The following is a 24,864-nucleotide window of genomic DNA, read 5'->3' as shown; positions in this document are numbered from 1 at the left end:
GTGCAGAGGGTGGGCAGAAGGCAACGCTGGACAGTGAAGCTGGATGGTGCCAGCTCTGACCGTGAGGTGTGGCAAACAAGCACAGGAAGAGTCAAGTTTGCTTGAGCTGCAGGTAAATAAAGTGGGTGCAGAGAAAAAAGTGATAAGTCAAAAGTAACAAAAGTCAGAAACCAAAAAAAGAAAACTAAATGTAGGGATGTTTTACATGACAATACAGCACAGATTAGCTTAAAAAAAAAGTTACAGTTTATGTTGGACAACTTCTTTAAACATTGCACTTTAAAACCTGCTTAACCAATAACTGTAGTACAATTTCCATATTATATTTTAGAACATTATATAAAACTAGAAGGTGGCCCGATTCTACGCATCGGGTATTCTAGAATTTACGTATTGTGTAGTTCATGTATGATTTTTGTTATATATATATATATATATATAGATGTTGTTGTGTGTAGTTACCAAGTGTTTGTGTAGGCGCTGTACATGTTCTGGGTGTTGTCTGGGTGTGACGGGGGGTGAGAGCGGTGTTGTATGTGTGTTGCGTGTGTTGCGTTGTTTGTGGAGCGCTGTGTGTCTGTAGCGTTGTGTGTGTGTTGCGCGGTTTGTGTGTGTGTGGTGTGTTTTGGGGGGAGGTATGTTTTGTGCAATGTGTGTGTTGTGCGGTATGTGCGTATATTTGTGTGTGCCGCGGTGTTTGTGTGTTGGGTGTTGTGTGTGTGCAGCGTTGTCTGTGTGTGTGGGTGTCTGTGTAGGGCAGTTGTTTGTGGTTCCCAGTGTGTGTGTGTGGTGTGTTGTGCAGTGCGCGCGTGTGTGTGTGTGCATCAGCCTCTCTTCTCTCAGCCTACCTCTCCCAGCCTCCCTCCTCCCAGCCTCCCTCAGCATCAGCCTCCCTCTCCCAGCCTCCCCAAGCATCAGCCTCCACCAGCATCAGCCTCTCTCCTTCCAGCCTCCCCCAGCATCAGCCTCCGCCAGCATCAGCCTCTGTCCTTCCAGCCTCCTCCAGCATCAGCCTCCCTCTCCCAGCCTTCCCCAGGATCAGCCTCTCTCCTCCCAGCCTCCGTCCTCCCAGCCTTCCACAGCATCAGCTTTCCCCTCCCAGCCTCCCTCAGCATCAGCCTTCCCCAGCATCAGCCTCTCTCCTCCCAGCCTCAGCCTCTCTCCTTCCAGCCTCCCCCAGCATCAGCCTCTCTCCTTCCAGCCTCCCTCAGCATCAGCCTCCCCTTCCCAGCCTTCCCCAGGATCAGCCTCTCTCCTCCCAGCCTCCTTCCTCCCAGCCTCCCCCTCCCAGCCTCCCTCAGCATCAACCTTCCGCTCCCAGTCTCCCCCAGCATCAGCCTCCCCAAGCATCAGCCTCCACCAGCATCAGCCTCTGTCCTTCCAGCCTCCCCCAGCATCAGCCTCTCTCCTTCCAGCCTCCCTCAGCATCAGCCTCCCGTTCCCAGCCTTCCCCAGGATCAGCCTCTCTCCTCCCAGCCTCCTTCCTCCCAGCCTCCCCCTCCCAGCCTCCCTCAGCATCAGCCTTCCCCTCCCAGTCTCCCCCAGCATCAGCCTCCCCAAGCATCAGCCTCCACCAGCATTAGCCTCTCTCCTTCCAGCCTCCCCCAGCATCAGCCTCCCCAAGCATCAGCCTCCACCAGCATCAGCCTCCCTCGTCCCAGCCTCCCCCAGCATCAGCCTCCCCCTCCCAGCCTCCCCCAGCATCAGCCTCTCTCCTCCCAGCATCAGCCTCTCTCATCCCAGCATCAGCCTCTCTCCTCCCAGCATCAGCCTCTCCTCTCTGTCCCCAGCATCAGCCTCTCTCCTCCCAGCCTTCCCCAGCATCAGCCTCTCTCTTCCCAGCCTCCCCCAGCATCAGCCTCCCCCGGCATCAGCCTCTCTTCTTCCAGCCTCCCCCAGCATCAGCCTCTCTCCTTCCAGCCTCCCCCAGCATCAGCCTCCCTCTCCCAGCCTTCCCCAGGATCAGCCTCTCTCCTCCCAGCCTCCGTCCTCCCAGCCTTCCCCAGCATCAGCTTTCCCCTCCCAGCCTCCCTCAGCATCAGCCTTCCCCAGCATCAGCCTCTCTCCTCCCAGCCTCAGCCTCTCTCCTTCCAGCCTCCCCCAGCATCAGCCTCTCTCCTTCCAGCCTCCCTCAGCATCAGCCTCCCCTTCCCAGCCTTCCCCAGGATCAGCCTCTCTCCTCCCAGCCTCCTTCCTCCCAGCCTCCTTCAGCATCAGCCTTCCCCTCCCAGTCTCCCCCAGCATCAGCCTCCCCCTCCCAGCCTTCCCCATGATCAGCCTCTCTGCTCCCAGCCTCCTCCAGCACGCCGTGCTCCTCTGCCGACACTCACACACCCGATCGCATCCACTCACACACACCCGATCGCATCCACTCACACACACCCAATCGCATCCACTCACACACACCCGATCGCATCCACTCACACACACCCGATCGCATCCACTCACACACACCCGATCGCATCCACTCACACACCCCCGATCGCATCCACTCACACACACCCGATCGCATCCACTCACACACACCCGATCGCATCCACTCACACACACAGACACTGACGATATCGCACATACGCGCTCACACTCACAACATCCGGAGATACCACATGCCTCTGGCCATGTGATCCTCCGTCAGGTCCTGGAAGGTCACAACAGCACAGTATCGAGGCCGAGAAGCAAGCGATATCGCCGGATGCTGTAAGTATGTGAATGCGATGTGAGGTGTGTGTGAGGTGTGTGTGAGAGTGAGTGTGATCTGATGTGTGTGTATGTTTTCTTCCACCGCAGCAGCAGGACCTTGATGCGCTTGTAACCATGCGAGCATGGTTACCAACGTATCCACACCACTCCCGTGCGAGCGGAGGCCGGGGGGGGGGGGGGTGAGGGTGGGGGGGGGGAAGTACAGTACTCACCTCGGTGACAGCCGTGTCAGTTTGGGGAATGTGCGGGGGGGGTGCGGGGGGGTGGAGGGGGTGGGGGGGAAGTACAGTACTCACCTCGGTGACAGCCGTGTCAGTTCGGGGAATGCGCGGGGGGAGGGAGGGGGCGGGGCCAGAGCTAGCGTGCATTGCGTGAGGGGGGCGGGGCGTGGCGTGGCCGAATTGCCAATGCCTGCAGGGTGCCGGGGCGAGAGGCCAATCTGTGGGGGGGGCGGAGCCTGGGCGAGCGGCTGGCCAATCCGTGTGGGGGCGCAGCCTGGGCGAGCGGCCAATCGGTGTGGGGGGCCGGACCATGGCGAGCCCAGCGGCCAATCAGCTTTGTGTCACCGTAAGGACACAATTTTGGAGCATGACAGACAGACAGATAGACAGACAGATAGACAGACAGATAGACAGAATAAGGCAATTATATATATAGATGCTGCTTATTTATACAAAAACAAATTTCCAGATTTTCTTTACTTTTCTTTATTTAAACATTTTTTTTGTAAACTAGTAAAAAAATTCAAATGCATAGTTATTATTTTGGTAAAAAAAAATTATATTTATAGTATGTCCCAACTGTTCAATTGTCACATACAAACTTGGACTGGCAGAGTGAGCGTTTTCATGGCCATAGGAAGATAGGGGATAACTGGCTGTCAGGCTTACGTTTGGAAAATAAAGGATCAAACATGTTAAAATACAACATGTCCTATTCATGGGGACAGTCAGGATTCCTTCACCCACACTTGCACCCACTCTGGAAATATATTCTAGTCTCTTTACACAGCGAAATAAACAAAATTACATTTTACAATATGGCTCTTATATTACAAAAACAGTGTACATATATTAGCAGTTACACATTAAGGACCTGAGTCAAGTTTTTTTTCTTTACAGTGGGGAAATCAAACCAAGTATAATCAGCTCACATGCTTTATAGCTATTATATATATATCTCTCAGAAGAACACATTGGTGGAATTAAGGCGAATCGGCGGTATTACAAAACTGGCACTGATCAGATATCTCAGTTACTGGAACTCCCTGACACAATCTTCTCAGCCAATATCTGTCTATAATGATTTTCATTTATGGAAACGTATGAGCTGTGCGGAAGAATTTTAGTTGTGTTGTAATTTTGAAATTGGAAGTGTTCTAATTCAAGAGTCTTTTATCACGTTTTTATCACATTTTAAGACCGATTTTGGATTGATGTCCCCTTTAAATACTGTGAATGGAAGCAACACAAAATGAATCACTGTGCAGTACTGTTCTCAGTTATAAGAACATAACGCAATGCTGCACATCAAGATGATAGACATGTGAACAAATTCACATAATAGGGCTTTACTTTTCAAGTGAAAATAAACCTGGGCCCATAATATATAAAATGACCGCTGTATTATATCTCAACATACATAAACACAAAAACAATAGTACATTCATCCAAAAAGTCCTTTCTTTCCCGTTTTGTTCTTTTTAACAGTAGACGGCCTTGCAGTTTCCTTTGACGCGTCAAACCATTCAGGAAATTTTCTTTTTGGTGCCTGCAATTAGGGGAAAAAAAAACCCAGAAACAATTATACAGCTAAAAAAAAACCAACATGGAGAATTATCTTAATCTTGAATACAGTAATTTCTATGTATCTACAGCAGGAGTGCACAACATTTTTGGTCCAAAGGCCACATTTAGAGTTGAGCGGACTGGCCATAATCCGGGTACGGCGGATCCGGATCGGGTTGACAAAGACGTCCGGATCCGATATCCGGCCCTATATATGTGAATAGGGAAGTTGTATCCGGGACGAGAGAGAGATATCGAGAGAGAGATATCGAGAGAGAGAGAGATATCGAGAGAGAGAGAGATATCGAAAGAGAGAGAGATATCGAGAGAGAGAGAGAGAGAGAGAGATATCGAGAGAGACAGAGAGAGAGAGAAAAAAACAAAACAGATCCGGATAGTGCAGCCGGATTCCCGAATCCGGGTCAGACCCGGATCGGACCCTGAAACCGCGCAGATCCGGATTTTTAAAGTTCGGATCCGCTCAACACTACCCACATTATCATAATGAATCAATTCGAGGGGTATTACCTTCTATGACAGGTATGGCATATCTAAAGTATAGACAATAACTGTCTGATAGGTAGAAATTCTATTACAGGACTCCACTAATACTTTCACAGGTTTATGACAAAGATTTAGAAATCGTTGTTGCTCTTAATTCCAAATAAAAAAAAAAACATGTCAAATACTCTGAATAAGTTTCAGACTCAATTTAATGGGAAAACTCCTATAGTGCATACAGTGCTGTTTTTCGAACTTTATATTGATCATTTCACAGGTAAACTAGTAGGAAGTATGTTCAGAGTATTTGAAGCATTTTTTTTATGTAGAAATGCTGTAAAATACACTTCTAAATCTTCGTTAAAAAACAACTATGGCTAGATGCTACAAAGCAATGCATATGGCTCTCTACAATAGGATGTGTGTTTTTTACCTACTGTCCACTAATGTTTCAGAATTCCCAAAAACTACAGTGGAGATAGTCACAGACATGGAAGACCTGTCTAATTCACATACTGCTTTCTGGAGTGCCGAATAGGTGACGAGACCCCGTTCTCCAGATGTTTGAGGCACAAAGAGATGTATATATAGAACCCTAATAGTATTTGCCAATCACTGCTCCTCTGCTGCCAGCCACTACTCTTCTGGGTGTCGCTGTCCACATACACTACTCACAAAAAGTTTGGGATATTTGGCTTTCGGGTGAAATTTATGTGAAATGTTCATGCTACACTGATAATTTATCATGAAAGTAGGGCATTTAAGTAGCAGCATGCAATGGTGATTTCCTTTTCTTAAACAAGGTATTAAAACAAAAGCCAACAATAGTGGTGGGCATATTCCCCTCAAAAATGCCAATGTCTCAATAACTTGTCATGTGGCCTTGAGCATCAATTAAAGCTTGACAACAAAATCTCATGCCATTCACAAGTTAGTCATATGAAAAAGTTTGGGCACCCCTATCAATGTTAACCTTATTTCTTTATAACAATTTGGGTTTTTGCAACAGCTATTTCAGTTTCATATATCTAATAACTGATGGACTGAGTAATATTTCTGGATTGAAATGAGGTTTATTGTACTAACAGAAAATGTGCAATCCGCATTTAAACAAAATTTGACCAGTGCTAAAGTATGGTCACCCTTATCAATTTCTTGATTTGAACACTCGTAACTGCTTTTTACTGACTTACTAAAGCACTAAATTGGTTTTGTAACCTCATTGAGCTTTGAACTTCATAGGCTGGTGTATCCAATCAATAGAAAAGGTATTTAAGGTGGCCACTTGCAAGTTGTTCTCCTATTTGAATCTCCTATGAAGAGTGGCATCATGGGCTCCTCAAAACAACTCTCAAATGATCTGAAAACAAAGATTATTCATCATAGTTGTTCAGGGGAAGGATACAAAAAGTTGTCTCAGAGATTTAAACTGTCAGTTTCCACTGTGAGGAACATAGTAAGGAAATGGAAGAACACAGGTACAGTTCTTGTTAAGCCCAGAAGTGGCAGGCCAAGAAAAATATCAGAAAGGCAGAGAAGAAGAATGGTGAGAACAGTCAAGTACAATCCACAGACTACCTCCAAAGACCTGCAGCATCATCTTACTGCAGATGGCGTCAATGTGCATCGGTCAACAATACAGCGCACGTTGCACAAGGAGAAGCTGTATGGGAGAGCGATGCGAAAGAAGCCATTTCTGCAAACACGCCACAAACAGAGTCGCCTGAGGTATGCAAAAGTACATTTGGACAAGCCAGTTACATTTTGGAAGAAGGTCCTGTGGACTGATGAAACAAAGATTGAGTTGTTTGGTCATACAAAAAGGCGTTATGCATGGAGGCAAAAAAACATGGCATTCCAAGAAAAGCACTTGCTACCCACAGTAAAATTTGGTGGAGGTTCCATCATGCTTTGGGGCTGTGTGGCCAATGCCGGCACTGGGAATCTTGTTAAAGTTGAGGGTCGCATGGATTCAACTCAGTATCAGCAGATTCTTGACAATAATGTGCAAGAATCAGTGACGAAGTTGAAGTTACGCAGGGGATGGATATTTCAGCAAGACAATGATCCAAAACACCGCTCCAAATCTACTCAGGCATTCATGCAGAGGAACAATTACAATGTTCTGGAATGGCCATCCCAGTCCCCAGACCTAAATATTATTGAAAATCTGTGGAATGATTTGAAGCATGCTGTCCATGCTCGGCGACCATCAAACTTAACTGAACTGGAATTTTTTTGTAAACAGGAATGGTCAAATATACCTTCATCCAGGATCCAGGTACTCATTAAAAGCTACAGGAAGCGACTAGAGGCTGTTATTTTTGCAAAAGGAGGATCTACAAAATATCAATGTCACTTTTATGTTGAGGTGCCCATACTTTTGCATTGGTCAAATTTTGTTTAAATGCGGATTGCACATTTTCTGTTAGTACAATAAACCTCATTTCAATCCAGAAATATTACTCAATCAGTTATTAGATATATGAAACTGAAATAGCTGTTGCAAAAACCCAAACTGTTATAAAGAAAAAAGGTTAACATTAATTACGGTGCCCAAACTTTTTCATATGACTGTAAGTTACTGTCTGCTGAGGCATGGCATTGTACTCCTCTTGAGGGACGGCCCTCAGGTCATTCAGGTTCTAGAGAGAAGAGTTACAAGCCTCTACACAGTAACTCAGCTGATCCCATAGGTTTTTTTTATGGGATTCAAGACTGGACAGAGCTGAGGCCACTCCATTTCAGGTACCCCAATCTCCATCAGCAGTTGCCTAATGATGCGACCTCGATGAGCTGGAGCATTGTTGTCCAAAGATGAAATTAGGCCTGTGTTGTTCATGATGAGATGATACACAATGACTGGATTAATAATGTTATTCAAGTAGTAAGGGCTTGTCACTGTACCATTCACAAAGTATAGGGCAATTCTGTATTGCGCTGTGGAGTTGGTAAGCCAAACATCTGATTCCAACTCCGACTCATCAATTTCCCTGATTCCGACTCAAACACCGACTCTGACTTCCTCATACAGTTGAAACCAGATGTTTCCATCTGCTCTCTATAAAGACACATCTGCATGTTCTCACACTATCTAAAAAGATACATATGCATGTTTTCTCCCTATCCGAGATGAAATCAGAATAAACCTTTCCTGTTTAGATCAATTAGGAACCAAATTATTTATGTTTGCCAAATGCCAGAATAACGAGAGAGAATGTTTTCAGGCATTTTTATTACTTTCTGCTAATTCAAACATTTCCATCCATTTCATTAGTATTTGGTACCATTGCCCTTAAACTGTATGACTTGGGTAAAAAGTTTTGGATCTCCTTCCAGAAGCTTCTGACAGTAGTTGGTAGGAATTTGGGCCCATTCTTCCTGACAGAACTAATGCAACAGCCATGTTTGTAGGTCTCATTGCTCGCACCAGCCTTTTCAGCTTTGCCCATACATTTTTAATAGGATTGAGATAATATATAATATTTATTTCACTTATATAGCTCTATTAATGCCATAGCACTTTACATACATCAGCAATCAGGTCTTTGTGATGGCCGCTGCAAAGCATTGATTTTGATATCCTTAAACCACTTTGTAACCAGTCTGGCAGTACGCTTCGGATCATTGTCCAATTGATAGACCCATTTCTGCCCAAGCTTTAAGTTCCTGGCTGATGTCTTGAGATTGCCTCAGTATTGCCACAATCTTCCTTCCTCATGATGCCATCTATTTTGTGAAGTGCACAAGCTCCTCCTGCAGCAAAACAACCCCACAACATGATGCTGCCAACCCCGTGTTTCACAGCTGGGATGGTGTTCTTAGGCTTCAAAGCTTCTCTTTTTTATTTCCAAAAGTAACGATGGTCATTATGGCCAAAAAGTTCAATTTTAGTTTTGTCAGACCACAGGACATGTCTCCAAAATGTAAGATTTTTGCTCCTGTGCGCATTTGTAAACATTATTCTGTCTTTTTTTATGTTTCTTTTGGAGTAATGGATTTTTCCTTGACCGTGTGCATGGAATTATCAAGTATGAAGACTACCGACAAATTTTGCAGCATAATGTAGGGCCCAGTGTGAGAAAGCTGGGTCTCCCTCAGAGGTCATGGGTCTTCCAGCAGGACAATGACCCAAAACACACTTCAAAAAGCACTAGAAAATGGTTTGATAGAAAGCACTGGAGACTACTAAAGTGGTCAGCAATGAGTCCAGACCTGAATCCCATAGAACAGCTGTGGAGAGATCTCAAAATGGCAGTTTGGAGAAGGCACCCTTCAAATCTCAGGGACCTGGAGCAGTTTGCCAAAGAAGAATGGTCTAAAATTCCAGCAGAGCATTGTAAGAAACTCATTGATGGTTACCGGAGGCGGTTGATCGCAGTTATTTTGGCTAAAGGTTGTGCAACCAAGTATTAGGATAAGGGTGCCAATACTTTTGTCTGGCCCATTTTTGGAGTTCAAAGAATTTGTGATTGCAATCATTTTCAGGAAGAAACTGAGTATTCTCTGACAGAATTGCAGGGGTGCCAATACTTTTGGTTTGGCCAGCACTGTATGTATGTATGTATGTATGTATGTATGTATGTATGTATGTATGTATGTATGTATGTATATATATATATATATATATATATATATATATATATATATATATATATACATATATATATATATATACACATATATTTAGTGTATGTATGATGAGCTGTTTAGATTGGAGTTTTTTTGTGGTCCCCACTAAAAATCCACTCCAATCCAGATGCAACCATGTGCTCACAGGACCTGTGTGATGTCACGTCATGTGATCAGACACATGATCAAAAGCTGCTGCTCCAGGGGACTCTGCTCTGTGACTGCCGGACTGTGCTGTGCGGGAGTATGAAGCGGAGCCGCGGGTATAATGTGCGGGGGGCGGAGCCGCGGGTATAATGTGCGGGGGGCGGAGCAGCGGGTATAATGTGTGGGGGGCGGAGCCGCGGGTATAATGTGTGGGGGGCGGAGCCGCACGTATAATGTGCGGGGGGCGGAGCTGCGGGTGATGTGTGTAACTCACACAGGTGCAGTTCCAACTGCGCCTCTGCAACTGACAGTGGTGCGGTGCATGATGGAATAGGAGAACAGACAAAACTGGTGATTATGTAAGTAGATATATACACACACATTATATATATATATATATATATATATATATATATATATATATATATATATATATATATATATATATATATATATATATATATATATACACATACACACACACACACACTTGGTGTCACCGAGTTCAGAAATGCCGATCTATCAAAATATAAAATTAATTAATCTGATCAGTAAATGGCGTAGCAGCAAAAAATTCCAAGCGCCAAATTTATATTTTTTTGGTCGCCGTAAATTTTACGCAAAATGCAATAACACGCGATCAAAGCGTAGCTTCTGCGCAAAAATGGTACCATCACCTTGAGACGCAAATAATAAGCCATCACTGAGCCATAGATATCTGAAAGATAAGAACGCTACGGGTTGCGGAAAATGGAGCAAAAAGTGTGTCACTTTTTTTTTTTTTTACAAACTTCTGAATTTTTTTAACCCCTTAGATAAAAGTAAAGCTATACATGTTTGGTGTCTACAAACTCGTACCAATAATAGAATAGCTTTGGCACACCAAATGAAAAGGAGATAAATTAATCAAAAAACTCGCTATTTATTGAAAAGGCATATGTGAAACAAAAACAAGTTCTACCTTTCGACCCTTTAAGGGTCTTTATCAAGGACATATGATCTAATCCGGTACGTGTATATTTACAATCTCCACAGGAAGTATTTGTTGATCTTTGAGATATATGCCTTTTCACCTATACCACCACTGCAGGCTCACCACAGCCAAATTCACTGGGCATTTACCCATACACCAGGACCTTTGTAGCCTTTTACAAATTACCTAGGGGCCGCGTACCAATCTGAGGCTGATTTCTATCATTGTATGTGATAACCCCACCGAGTTACATACACGTCCTTTAGATTGCAGACATACAGCAAATCCCTTCATTATTAGTCAGCCATGAAGATAACAGAATAATTGTTTTGACAATTATTTTTCCATCTGCAGTTTATGGTTCCAGACCTAGTGACTTCCTGCATACGCTGCTCCGTTTCTTGGTTTGATCTCACCATAGACACTGGATTATTCCTCGACACTTGGGGTACTCAGTCTCACTAGAAAATAGAACCCTTATCTATTCATTCCTAAAGCCCCCGTCACACACAGTGCGATTGCTAGCGAGATCGCTGAAACGTCACAGGTTTTGTGACGTATCAGCGACCTCACTAGCGATATTGCGGTGTGTGAAAAGCAGCAGCGAGCGGGCCCCTGCTGCGAGGTCACTGATCGTGACTTAACGATCAGGACCATTTTTTGCTCGCTGGTCTCCCGCTGTGCAGAACGCATCGGCGTGTTTGACGGCGGGAGACCAACGAGTGTGGGGCGGATTTAGTTACCTGCATTGCACTCCGGAGCTGTCAGCTGAGCTTCGGAGTGCAGCCTAGACTGCACCGCGAGCGCCGAGTGATTGATTCCCCGGTGATTGCGGTTCAGTTCATAACAGCTGAAGATATGCCGGGCTGATCTCCGGTGCTCTCACCTGAACTCCGGATTGCAGCCTGGCCTGTCTGCAGCTGATATTAACTGAACCGCAATCGTCGGGGAATCAATCACTCGGCGCAGTCCTGCAAACTCTGAGATCAGACCAGGCTGCAGCTGAAAGCTCCGGAGTGCAATGCAGGTAACTGAATCCAGGCCTGGCATTACTGGAGATTCCTATGGTAGCCAGTCCGACGCTCGGAACACCTGTTCTGAGTAAGTAGGGAGCCATCGTTACACAGGTCGCTGGTGGCTGATCTCTGAGGAGATCTGCCTGATTGACAGCTCACCAGCGACCATGTAACGATGTTCCAGCGAACCCTGCCAGGTCGGATCGCTGGTGCGTCGCTACGTGTAACGGGACCCTAAGGCATATATCTCAAAGATCAACAAATAACTCCTGCGGATATTGTAAATATACACGTACTTGATTAGCTCATATGTCCATGATAAAAACCCTTAGGCTATGTGTCCACAGGAAAATGTAGCTGCGAATTTTTCTGCATCAAAATCCGCAGCTTTCCCGCAAAATCCGCACCTTTTCAAAGGTGCGGATTTGCCGCGGATTTGATGCGGATTTTGGTGCGGATTTTTTTTTTTCCCCCAATTTTAAAGCCAAAATCCGTTTGAAAATCCGCAACAATAATTGACATGTTGCAGATTTTTCCGGATCAAAATCCACATGAAATCCGCAGCGTGGGCACAGCATTTCCAAAATGCCATAGAAATGGCTGGGAAGTGCCTAAGCTGCAGATTTTCGGGAAATCCGCGGCTTTTCTGCGAGAAATCAGCGGCAAAATCCGTGCATTTTCCGCAGCGTGGGCACATAGCCTTAGAGGGTCGAAACATCTTACTTCTTTTTGTTTCACATATGCCTTATCAATAAATAGCGAGTTTTTATTTTTATTAATTTATTTATCTCCTTTTCATTTGGTGTGCTGAAGCTATTCTATTATTATATTGACTTTTTTGCTTCTTGGCACCCGATACGATAATAGTTGAGCCAGGTTTTACATAAGTGTACGAACTTGAACCGACCTGAGGCATCACACCGACACATTAGTTTTACCATACAGTGAACACGATGAATATAATATCCCAAAAACAATCATACAATCGCACTTGTTTTTTAATTTCTCCGCACTTGGAATTTTTTTGTCGTTTTCCAGTACACTATATGGTAAAACTTATGGTTTAATTTAAAAGTACAGATTGAGGGAAAAATAAAAAAGTTATGGCTCTCGGAAGAAGGGGAGCAAAAAAAAAAAAAAAAATAACAAAAAAAAGAAAATCGGCCGGGGGTGAAGGGGATAAGTGTGCTTAGAATATTGAGTGGCATTTATCATCCAGTTCCGAAGGGCAATGTTCAAAATGTAGCGGTCATTAGTGTTGGATGTGGCCAAAGGACGTCCACTTCTATCACTCTTCCAGCCCCTCTGTATCTCTGTTGCAACCTACTGATGACACTATGAAACACTAGGCTTAGTGACCACTTCCATCTGAGAACATCCTGCCTAAAGCCTCAGTGGCAAGGTACTGATGGTCAATTGTTAGGTGCCGTCTTGGTCTCATGATGTCAAAATGGGAACAGCATGATGAGGAGCACTGTTTAAATACAAATTATAATTGAACACCGAAATTGACATGTGACCCCCCCCAGGCCAAGGTTGCGCAATCCTCATCTAGCTAAAGTAATATGGGCTGTACTCGACTGGGTTTTTAGGCATGGAGCACATTTGTTTCTTAAATGTCAGATGGTAGCTAGAGTGCCATGCACAGTCCATTTTAATAGTACGTCACATACCTGAACTTGAGAATCTGAGAATAGTTCCTCAGTGTCTTCATCCAGTCCCTTCTGATTCCATGATGCAAGCTGGATCGGAGCTACAACAGATGGAGAATCTTTCTGAACACTTGATTTGATCTCTTCAGTTGGTTTCTAAATGATAAAACAAGGCATATACAACTCAAAACAATGTCAAAGCAATCAGTGTAGTAATGATTGCGTTTATTATTGGAAATATATTAAATAGACAGCGAAAATATGCTCTAACAAGAATAAACTAGTGGGATCACTTGCTGTGCCTTTAAGAATTACTCAAAGACAAAAGTAACTGGTCCTTGGAGTCAAAAGAATAAAAGTGTGTCAAAGGGAACACAAGGCTTAAAAATGAAGAGTTAAAGCGGTTGTCTGGTCTTTTCTCAAAAGTCTGCATATTTTCAAATACTCACAGCTTGCGCTGCATGCACACTGTCAGGATTCTCCGCTGTTTGCTGCGCAGCAGGAGCAGGCGTTCACTAGACCGTTAAGTATGCGTTTTGCCACATTGTGACTAGTCGTGTGCAGCCTCGCTCAATACACTTGCTGTGAAGATGCAGAAGTCTGCAGTCACATAGAGAGAGTGCAGATTTTGAGGAAAAGAATAGACTACCCATTTAACCTATATAGTTGATGTCAATAATACAGTAGTATAAATTGAACAGCCTAACCCAGAGCTCTATTATTTATGTCATAACTCAGGATCCAGTCAAGACAACTAATTTAATGCATTTACAAAGTTAGGGTAATTTTTCTCATATACAAAAAAAACAGTCCAAGTTTCATCAGTGTTTTTGATCGGATTTTCATCATTGCTGTCCATTTCAGTTTTTACCATCAGCTTCATCAGTTTTTTTGCATATGGAAAAAAAACCCAAAACCTGATTTAGGCTTCTCATGCTTCTACCAAACAGTTCATGATTTTCTCACGCACCCATTGCCTGTGACTCAAAACTGGACACGTGTCTGTAATTTTGTGCAGTCCGCTTGCCCCACAAAAATGTTTGGACACGCAAACTGCCCCATAGACTATCATTTAAAGTGATGTCTGGATGAGCCTTTACTCAACTTAATATGCAGATTGATCCAATACATTAACTATGAAATGTTCTTGCACATGCTGTAAAAGGGAATGTGTCACCTTTGCATAAATTAAGTTTTTATGTTAAATTATTTTTTATTTAAATATCTGATAGGTTGTTTTTTTTCTCCAACTTTCCACGTATGGTGAAAAACAAATCAGAATTCTTGCAATTTTCACACTAGCCACCAGGCTTTGAACTAGACTTATATTTTTGGTTGTGTTACAGATCCCCTGCTCTCACTTTCTTTACAATGACCTTTGCTCAGATTAAAGATGTACTGTAGATAAACTGCAGCCCTTTGGCTGATTCTGTCTAGCTTGTGGACCGCGACAGCCAAAGGGCTGAAAATCAAGTGCAATGCTCCAATAATGTTCAGGCAGTATTGCAGTGTGCACTTGACCTACGTAACCCTTACCCTTAGGCTGGACTCACACGAACATATGGCATCCGATGCGATATGCTAATGACCCCCGGGCTCAGGCTCTGCTGCGCGCGTGAGCCGAGTGTCATGCGACTGTGACCCTATATTGCAATCAGGTCACAGCTGTGAAGATGAGGATGGGCGCTGCGGAGGAGAGGGAGGGGTTAATCCCCCCCATCTCCTCCATGGTCAGCCTGTGCGTATATCGCACTGCACTGGGATAACATCCGAGTGCAGTCTGATGTATCTCTCCCACCCATTCACTTGAATGGGTGTGAGTGATGCGACTCTCGCAGAAAATCGCAGCATGTTGCAACTTTTCTCGCATCCAGAATCTGGATGCGAGAAAAGCTGACCAACTGCTCTAGAGTGCAGTGCGAGATTTTCTCGCATTGCACTCGTCCGTTTTTCACGCTCGTGTGAGTGTGCCCTTAGATGCAGAGCAGGTGCTCACATGACATTGGAGAGCCAAGTGAAAAGCAAATGAATGTAAGCGACTGAAAACCTCTTTCACACATCCACGTAAAACATACACGCGTTTCACAGTCCGTGGTGTAGGTGCGTATGCATGTGCGTTCTATGTGTGCTATCCCTGTGCTATCCGGGTAACATCCGGATAGCACACGGACAGCATGAGCTGGTTTACTTACTTGTCTCCATCACTGCTGTCTCCCGGGTAGTTGTTACTTCCGGGTCTGCATTGATTGCAGTGAATAAGCAATGAGCATAATGAGCAAACCCCGAAGCAACAGCAGAGGCAGAGACAGCAGCATCGGAGACAAGCAAGTATAAAAATTCTTATTCTATATCAGTGTGCGGTCCGTGTGACACCCATTCTGCCGAAGAAACGGACATGTTGCCGTGTGGAGCACACGGACAAGCGTGTTCTCCACATGGACCGTGTGAAAACACGGACGTGTGCAAACCCATTGAATTTATTGCGTCTACGTGTGTCCATGTCTCCGGTAAGTGTGAAAACGGACATCACACGTACCGGAAACACGGATGTGTGAAAGAGACCTAAGTCTAGGAGTATAGGATCAAGCCCAAGAGCAGGAAAGGAGAAAAAAAAAAAAAGAGAAATTATGACAGAAACAAAAATATAAACAGAGAGTGGGACAAAGATAGAGACCAGGTGAGAGACCATAGTAAAGATTGCAGTAGATCAAGGTATATGTTTATTATATATACTTAAAAAATACCCATCAGCAATCTGGGGCTACCCCTTTTATTTAAGAAAAGAGTGGCAAACCTCAAACTGGTGAATTTTCTAAAAAGTTATTAATAAGAGGTCCCTAAAAGACTCGGTTTTGTATCAACAGTTGAGTCTAAACTGATTCCACCAAGCATAATTTTCTAAGATGGGACCCAAAAGTAACCGCTTTAAACATGTTACAAATCGGTAATCACTTAATACAGTATATGGTAGAACTAAGTTAGTACAAATCATTCTATGCTTACAAACAGGGTCTGAGTCAGACTTTGGCCATGTACACAACTTCCGGGTCACAGGCTCCGGTCACATAACAGCATGTGACCGTCGCTTGGTGCGCTGCCAGTGTACTGTATACACTGTACTAGCATGCACTGCATTCATCAAACCAGCGAAAAGCCAGATATGTGTACCCGGCCTTAGCGACGATTCAAAAAAAAGGTCTAACTATGTAATGCTTGGACAGGCAAGGTTCACAAAAGTGGGCAACACTCTAAAGTATTAATTTACTCTACTTCCGCAGAACCAGTGTCTACATGTCTTGCACCTTATTTATTGTGTTTTAGACACTTTTGCACCTGACATGACAGGGAGTTTAGAGAAAAGGGACTGAGCATGGCCAAAACTGTGCAAAATCTAATGCAAAATATTGAAGAAAAAAGCAAGGCTAACCAATAGGCAATACAGATCTAGGCAAAAGGAGCTAACATGTCTAAAAAGATGCATACAGACAATACATATGAGTCACTGTGATAAATTTGACTGTTTATGGTTTCTAAATATTAGAGAAAATTAGTAAATCTGCTACAGTCTCGGATTTGACTGATAGAGGGGGATTCTGTGCATGTGCCCATTCTATGATGTCCGTATTATCTTATATCCTGTGAAAAATGGATTGCAGGATTACCACTTTAAGATTTAAGTAATACTAGTAGCAGCTTAAAAATCAAACCTTTTTTTCAATCCAAAGATCTCTCTTTTCCATAATCGTTTTGGGCTGTGTGTCCCCGTGGTCCTGTAACTTGCCACTTGTTTGCAAAATCTGGCTTTTTGGTTGTTCATTGATTAGGCCGAGTGGTTTATTCTTCAGCTCATCTGCCTCTTTTTCAAGCAGAGTGATTACCATCCTTATGAGGTAGATATCAACTTCAGGAGCCACCAACGATCTTATAGCTTGAAAACTTGATAGATCTGTTAATATAAAATAACTATTACAATATTATATATTGAACTAATTTTGGATATTTGACTAAACTAGTGCAAAGGAAAAGGTTGTATAGTAACCCATGGTAGGCTTTTTTTTTAATTTGATAATGGTGCCACGAACAGTGCGTGTGCAGATTTATTTCTCTGAATGACGTCACTGAGCAAAGATATCAATCTGCACATGCACTGCCTCCAGTGCCACTTTCCTGAAAACCAGTTGGGAAATAAATCTGTGCCCACGGCAATGACACAGCCCATAAGACATTTCAAGCAGAAGGTGAAACACTGAAAAACCAGTGACCTGTCATTTAAACATCGGAGGCAGGAGGAGAAGACACAGTGGTATTCAAGACTATTTACTATTTCCAATTAAGGATCTTTTGCGAGTTATACTTCCGTAAATGTATTCTTTTGTGGATTGCATCTTGTGAGACTTAAATTGGTTACAAATGATGATAAGGTACTGACTGATGCTGTGAACTGAGGGATTTATTACAAAATCATTATGTAAGATCCACGTAATCTCTGCTCCTTGGTTTACCAATACATGTTTTTGCATATGAAGCACCTAATTATAACTTACTGTAGAAATGTTATACAGTGGTATGCAAAAGTTTGGGAACCCCTGGTTAAAATTACTATTATTGTGACCAGTTAAGCAAGTTGAACATGAAATGATCTCTAAAAGACAAAGTTAAAGATGACACATTGTCTTTGTATTCCTTTGTATTTTAGGCAAAAAAAATAAATATATATATTCTTCATCTGAAAAACTACAAAAAAGAAAATGGGCTGATGCTAATGTCTAGGCACCCATGAACATTTGTGTGCTCAGATAACTTTGACCAAAGTTTCAGACCTTAATAAGCCTGTTAAGGCCCAGTCACACACAACGACTTACCAGCGATCCAGAAAACGACGCGACCTGATAGGGATCGCAGGTAAGTCGCTGAGAGGTCGCAGGTGAGATGTCACACAGTCAGATCTTACCAGCGATGCAGGAACAATACAGGTCGCAGTAGCGACCTGTATAACGATCTCAGCAGTCACTGTGACCCTGTCACACAGTGTCAAACACAGCGATGTGTCCTGCCCAGCAGGACATCGCCTTTGAAGAAAATGACCTGGACCATTCTGCAACGACCGATTACCTCACAGCAGGGGCCTAATCGCTGGTAGGTGTCACATATAATAAGATCGCTAATGGGATCGCTGCTGCGTCACAGAAACCGTGACTCAGCTGCGATCTCGCTAGCGATCTAGTTATGTGTGACGGTACCTTTAGGGTTATAGCTTGTTCACTATCATCGTTCGGAAAGGCCAGGTGATGCAAATTTCACAGCTTGATAAAACCCAGCCTCCACTTGCCTAGCGCCAAAAAACAGCAAACATGGGTTCTTTTAAGTAGCTGATAGCATTGTAAATGGAGGCCCATAAAGCAGGAGAAGGCTATGAGAAGATTGCAAAGCGTTTTTAAGCTCCCTTTTCCTCAGTTTGAAATGTAATTAAGAAATGGAAGCTAACAGGAACAGTGGAGGTCAAGATAAGGTTTGGAAGACCAAATAAAATTTCTGTGAGAGCTGCTTGTAGGATTGCTAGAGAAGCAAATCAGAATCCCTGCTTGACTACAAAGGACCTTCAGTAAGGCTATGTGCGCACGTTGCGTTCTCTGCAGTGCGGAAAAGAACGCACCCTCTGGCAGACTGGACACTGCGTTTATAAAATAAAATGCATCCACAACGCATGCATTTTGGATGCTTTTTCCATGCGTTTTGGATGCATTTTTGACAGTGCGTTCCCTCGGCAATTCACCTCTGCTACATGCCGGCTGACAGCCGATACAGACAGAGTCTCGCGATGAGAATGAACTCGAGTGAACTGCACCCGACTTCATTGTCATACCGCAGCTCTGTCTGTGTGTGGCGTCTGATTATCATCTTCACCGCACACATCCCGACATTACCGCCTACATCCCCGCACACATCCCGGCATTACCGTCTACATCCCGACATTACCGCCGACATCCCCGCACACATCCTGACATCCCCGCACACATCCCGACATTACCGCCCACATCCCGACATTACCGCCCACATCCCCGCACACATCCCAACATTACTGCTGACATCCCCGCACACATCCCGACACTACAGCCCTCATCATCACCGCACACACACCGGCAGTACCTCAGTGACGTCCCCGCTGACAGCGCGATTCACTTCAGTTGCTGCGTGGAGCTCACAGGGGCGGCGGTGTCCTACGGCCGCTCCTATCAGCTTCATGTAGCAGAGCTGGATGTGTCGCGGGACCTCTGGATTACGCTGGACCTGGAGGGGTATTTGGGGATTTTAATAAAGTGGTGAAAGAGGGTGTTTTTTTGTCTTTTATTCCAAATAAATGTTTTTTTTCGGGTGTTTGTGTTTATTTACTTTCACTTACAGGTTAATTATGGAAAGTCTCTCGGGGAAACGCCTGTCATGATTAACTTAGGACTTAGTGGCAGCTATGGGCTGCTGCTATTAACCCCTTATTACCCAGATTGCAACCGCACCAGGGCAATTCGGGATGAGCCAGGTAAAGTCCCGGGACTGTCGCATGTAATGAATGCGGCAATTCCGGGCAGCTCCTGGCTGATATTGTTAGGCTGGGGGGCTCCCCATAACGTGCCGCTCCCCATCCTGAGAATACCAGCCTTCAGCCGTGTGGCTTTATCTTGGCTGGTATCAAAATTGGGGGGGACTGCATGTCTTTTTTTAATTATTTATTTATTTTACTGCACGATATAGACCCACCCACCTGCGGCTGTGATTGGTTGCAGTGACACACCTGTCACTCAGCGTGGGGGCGTGTCTGACTGCAACCAATCATATGCGCCGGTGGGCGGGGAAAGCAGGGAATACGAGATTGTAACCATTACCCGATATTTACCTTGGTTACCAGCGCACACGCTTAGCGCTGGCTCCCTGCTCTCCTAGCCAGGGTACACAACGGCTTAATTACCCGATGTGTACTCCGGCTACGTGTGCAGGGTGCCAGCGCTAAACGGTGTGCTCTCACGCTGCCAGTGCCGGCTCCCTGCTCACGTAGCTGGAGTACATATCGGGTAATTAACCCGATGTGTACTCCAGCTACGTGTGCAGGGAGCAGGGAGACGGCACTGGCAGCGTGAGAGTGCGGTGCTAGTAACTAATGTAAATATCGGGTAACAAAGGAAAGGGCTTCTTGGTTACCCGATGTTTACCGTGGTTACAGCTTACCGCAGGCTGCTAGACGCCGGCTCCTTCTCCCTGCTCGCTTCAGTTCGTCACTCTCTCGCTGTCACACACAGCGATGTGTGCTTCACAGCGGGAGAGCGACGAGCAAAAAATGAAGCAGGACATTCAGCAACGACCGGCGACCTCACAGCAGGGGCCAGGTTGTTGCTGGATGTCACACACAGCGACGGGACGTCGCTGATATGTCACGGAAAATGGTGACGTAGTAGCGACGTCGTTGTCGCCATCGCTGTGTGTGACACCACCTGAAGAGTTAAAATACAAAAAGTAACTGTGATTGTATCAGTTTGTGTGCAATTGTTTATGTAAACAAAAGGGAACTGGTGTAACTAAGGCAGGTTTGTAGGCCTCCATGATTGCACATGGCATTTCAGTTCAACCATACAATTTTTATAGGATTGAGGTCAGGGCTTTGTGATGGTCATTACATGACCTCCACTTTGTTTTCATTAAGCCATTTTGCTAAAAGTTTGAAAGTATGCTTGGAGTCAAAGTGCATTTAGGAGACCCATTTGCACCCCAGATTAACTTCATGGTAAATGATAACAATGATATCCTAATAGTAATACAACTAGAGTTTGTTCAGCTGGAATATATGGAGGTAATAACTATAAGTGTTAAAAACATTAACCGTACGTAAGGCTATGACTTAAACCGTAGATAATGTTTAAGACCATAGGTTTCAAATTAATGACAACTCTGCTGGGTATTACATTTCTTCCAACCCACTGTCAAAATAAATATATATATTATTAGCATCATCGTTAACGTTTGGAGGGTATCTGTGGCAGCTAAACTAACTTTTATAAATTCAGCAACGTTAGCATATACAACATTATTTTATAGGAGTCCAAAGGGCTGACAAAAGCGGAGACATTAGCTTGTAATATAATTTATGTTTTTTGTCTTTAAACACCTCACTGTGAGGGTACGCTCGCATTAGCGAATAGCATCTGATGATTTACTCATGTGAGAGAATTGGATAGGAGATACTAATGACACTTGGCTCAAAATCTGCTGTGAGCATGAGCCATGTGTCATTTTCCTGCACTCTGATTCTCTCGCATGCGAGAATTGGATCTTAGGTGTGGCGAAGATAGAGAGCTTAATTTCTCCATCTTCTCCATCATCTGCCTTGGCGTATCTTAGACTACCTTCAGATGACATCTGAGTGCAGTCCGGAGTTTTGCATGCACCCAGTGGCTTGAACGACTGCACGTCGTCCAATGTACTCAGCCAACTGCAGCATGCAGCAATTTTTTTTGTCATGCTGACCCGCATGAGAAAAAAAACGCTAGATGGTACTGCTCCTTATTATAACATTGGAGCGAGGGCTTTCCGATAAAACATTGGATACGATAGTGTGAGTAAACCCCGAAACCTACTTTTTGACCTTCCTGACAGAGCCCTATTTTTCAAATCTGATGTGTCACTTTACGTGGTAATAATTTTAGAATTCTTCATCCCATCTAAGACAATACTCAGACTGTTTTTAGTGATACCTTTATAATTTGACAGGAAACTTGACACTCCAATATAGATGCTAGAATAGTTGACGTTTATTTCATAATGGCAATCAATACAGAAAATGTCATTTCGACCTATAAAACCTTCATCAGAGTAGATTGTGAGGTGCATATAAGATAAAAATATAGTGAAGATGATTGATATGCAGGGCAGTGCTGTAGGGAGAGCACTTGCACATTCTACTTTGTGTTGGTGGTAAATTTGAGTTGGTAAGATTTCAGTTATCAAAATATTTACTGAAAAATTTGAAACATTTGCAATACCATTTCCCATATAACTACTTTATGTTGCCATTTTTTAAACATTCTTTTGTTAAGCTGTTAGAAAGATTTTAGTGTTTGTATAGAAGGGTAGGTGTCAAAACAGAGAAAAAAAAAAGCTTGTTTGACCCTTAAACACATAGAGCTTTAATAGTAATTTATTAAAATGTTTTACCCCAAAAAGAATATAAAGTGCAGAAAATAAAAAGGTACATTACATCCAAACAGGATAAATACAGTCATGTGAAAAGTGCAAAGCATACACAACAGAGCAGGGTAGGAATTATTGTGGATATGGGCTGACCAGCCTAAGTATCCCTATAATACCCCTTGCTTATTCAGAAGCTAATATACAATATGTATGTATATGAAGCTATAAAATTACAGCCCAAGAGGTACAGGGTACCTCGCTCAGATGATGTGCTGCAGTGTCCAAACAAGGTGACTCCTGGTCAAAAGTATCAGAGGCCATTGTCACGACACATTTCTCCCTTAATAAATGATGTCTAAAGGTTCGTCAAGGGACATGAGTATGGTGTCAGGCATAATTCCTACCCTGCTCCGTTGCGTGTGCCACAGGACTATTGATCCTGTTTGGGTGCAATATACCGTTGAAGCCAGAAGTTAAAATACACTATCTAAAAAGACACATATGCATGTTATTTTCACTATCTAACATGAAATCAGAATACATCTTTTCCGTTTTCGGTCAATTAGGAACCAAAATTATTTATATTTGCCAAATGCCAGAAAAATGAGAGAGAGGATGTTTTAAGGCATTTTTATTACTTTCTGCAAACTAAGAGTACTAAGCCTTTAAACAATATGGGACAGCCCATATGATGTCGTCATGTCTTTGGAAGCTTCTGATAGTTTATTGGCAACATCTGAGTTAGAGACACACATGTGGATGTATTTTATTGCACATCTGAACCACACTGCTTCTTTTTGTAGCATTGTGGGAAAGTCAAAAGAAATCAGCTAAGATCTCAGGAAGAGAATTGTGAACTTGCACAAGTCTGATTCATCCTTGGGTACAATTTTCAGATACCTGAAGGCGCCTCGTTCATAAGTAGGAACAATTACACGCAAGTACAAACTAGATGGGAATATCTAGCCAAGAACAAAATCAAAAAACCTTGTGAAGATGCTGGAGGAAGCTGGTAAGACTGTGTCATTATTCACAGTGAAACGAGCACTGCATCAACATGGGCTGAAAGGCGACTCTGCAAGGAAGAAGCCATGATTCCAAAAGAAACATAAAAAAGCCAGGTTAATGTTTGCAAATGCATACAGGAACAAAGATGTTCATTTTTGGAGACATGTCCTGTAGTCTGATGAAACTAAAATTTAACTGTTTAGCCATAAGGAGCATCGTTATGTTTTGAAAAAAAAATAGAGGCTTTGAAGCCTAAAAACACCATCCCAACTGTGAAACACAGAGGTGTCTGCATCATGTTGTGGGGTTGTTTTGCTGCAGGAGGGACTGATGCACATCACAAAATAGATGGCATCATGAGGAAAGAAGATTATGTGGCAATACTCAATTAACATCTCAAGACATCAGCCAGGAACTTAAAGCTTGGACGGAAATGAGTCTTCCAAATGGACAATGATCTGCAGCATACTGCCAAACGGGTTACAAAGTGGCTTAAGGATAACAAAGTCAATGTTTTGGAGTGGCCATCAAACACCCCTGATCTCAATCCTATTGAAAATGTATGGGCAAAGCTGAAAAGGCAGGTGCAAGCAATGCGACCAACAAACATGGCTCAGTTACACCAGTTCTGTCAGAAGGAATGGGCCAAAATTCCTACCAACTATTGTGAGAAGCTTGTGGCAAAACGTTTGACCCAAGTCATATAGTTTAAGGGTAGTGGTTCCTCGGTTTTTGATGACATCGGTAATCGTTGGTTTCAGTTTTCGTTAATTATTTCCACTGAAAATTTTACTCAGTTTTCGTTGGTTCCCTTGGATTTTATTGTTTTTTTGTTGGCATTCCGACGTGAATACGGTGCTAATTTTGCGACAACAAAATGTGATCCACACATTCACCTGATCTGTGTGGCGTTGTGTATCACCCCGCTCGTCAGTTTCAAAATGTATGTAACAAATGTAGGATAAAATGTATTTATTCTTTACATTAGTATTTTATCTTCTTTTCATATTGTTATTATTATTAAACATTAATGGATGATCCTGAAGAAAGAGAATAATCTCTTATACGCGTAGATGAATAAAGAGCACGATTTCTAGCCATTTGGTCTTGGATTTCCTTCAATGGCAGCGCAGCATTTAATCCTTTCTTTGATCTGCACCTATCATCTTGCCCCAGGTAGTTGAAGCAGCCGTTGGTACATGTTTCAACACTGGTTGTGACTTATATAGATGAGCCTTCCTGATCCCTTCATATCCACTACTCTACTCGAGTAA

The 24,864-nt window shown here is 43.5% G+C and overlaps 1 protein-coding gene across 2 annotated transcripts in view; it reads right to left on the bottom strand.

The window, feature by feature from the left end:
• Positions 1-3,391: 3,391 nt before the first annotated feature.
• The window catches only part of WRN (WRN RecQ like helicase), a 345,122-nt gene continuing 323,649 nt past the window's right edge, over positions 3,392-24,864 (bottom strand). For both annotated transcript variants that reach the window (XM_075352466.1, XM_075352467.1), the window contains 3 exons: positions 17,116-17,354; positions 13,430-13,564; positions 3,392-4,470 (listed from right to left, as the gene is read on the bottom strand). In XM_075352466.1, coding sequence (XP_075208581.1) covers positions 4,366-4,470; positions 13,430-13,564; positions 17,116-17,354 — 479 coding nt within the window. In that variant the 3' untranslated portion in view covers positions 3,392-4,365. The remainder of the gene's footprint in view (positions 4,471-13,429; positions 13,565-17,115; positions 17,355-24,864) is intronic.

Source organism: Anomaloglossus baeobatrachus, chromosome 1, assembly GCF_048569485.1.
Source record: "Anomaloglossus baeobatrachus isolate aAnoBae1 chromosome 1, aAnoBae1.hap1, whole genome shotgun sequence".
In the NCBI taxonomy this organism is placed as follows: Eukaryota; Metazoa; Chordata; class Amphibia; order Anura; family Aromobatidae; genus Anomaloglossus; species Anomaloglossus baeobatrachus.
This window is presented reverse-complemented; position numbering and strand designations above follow the sequence as displayed.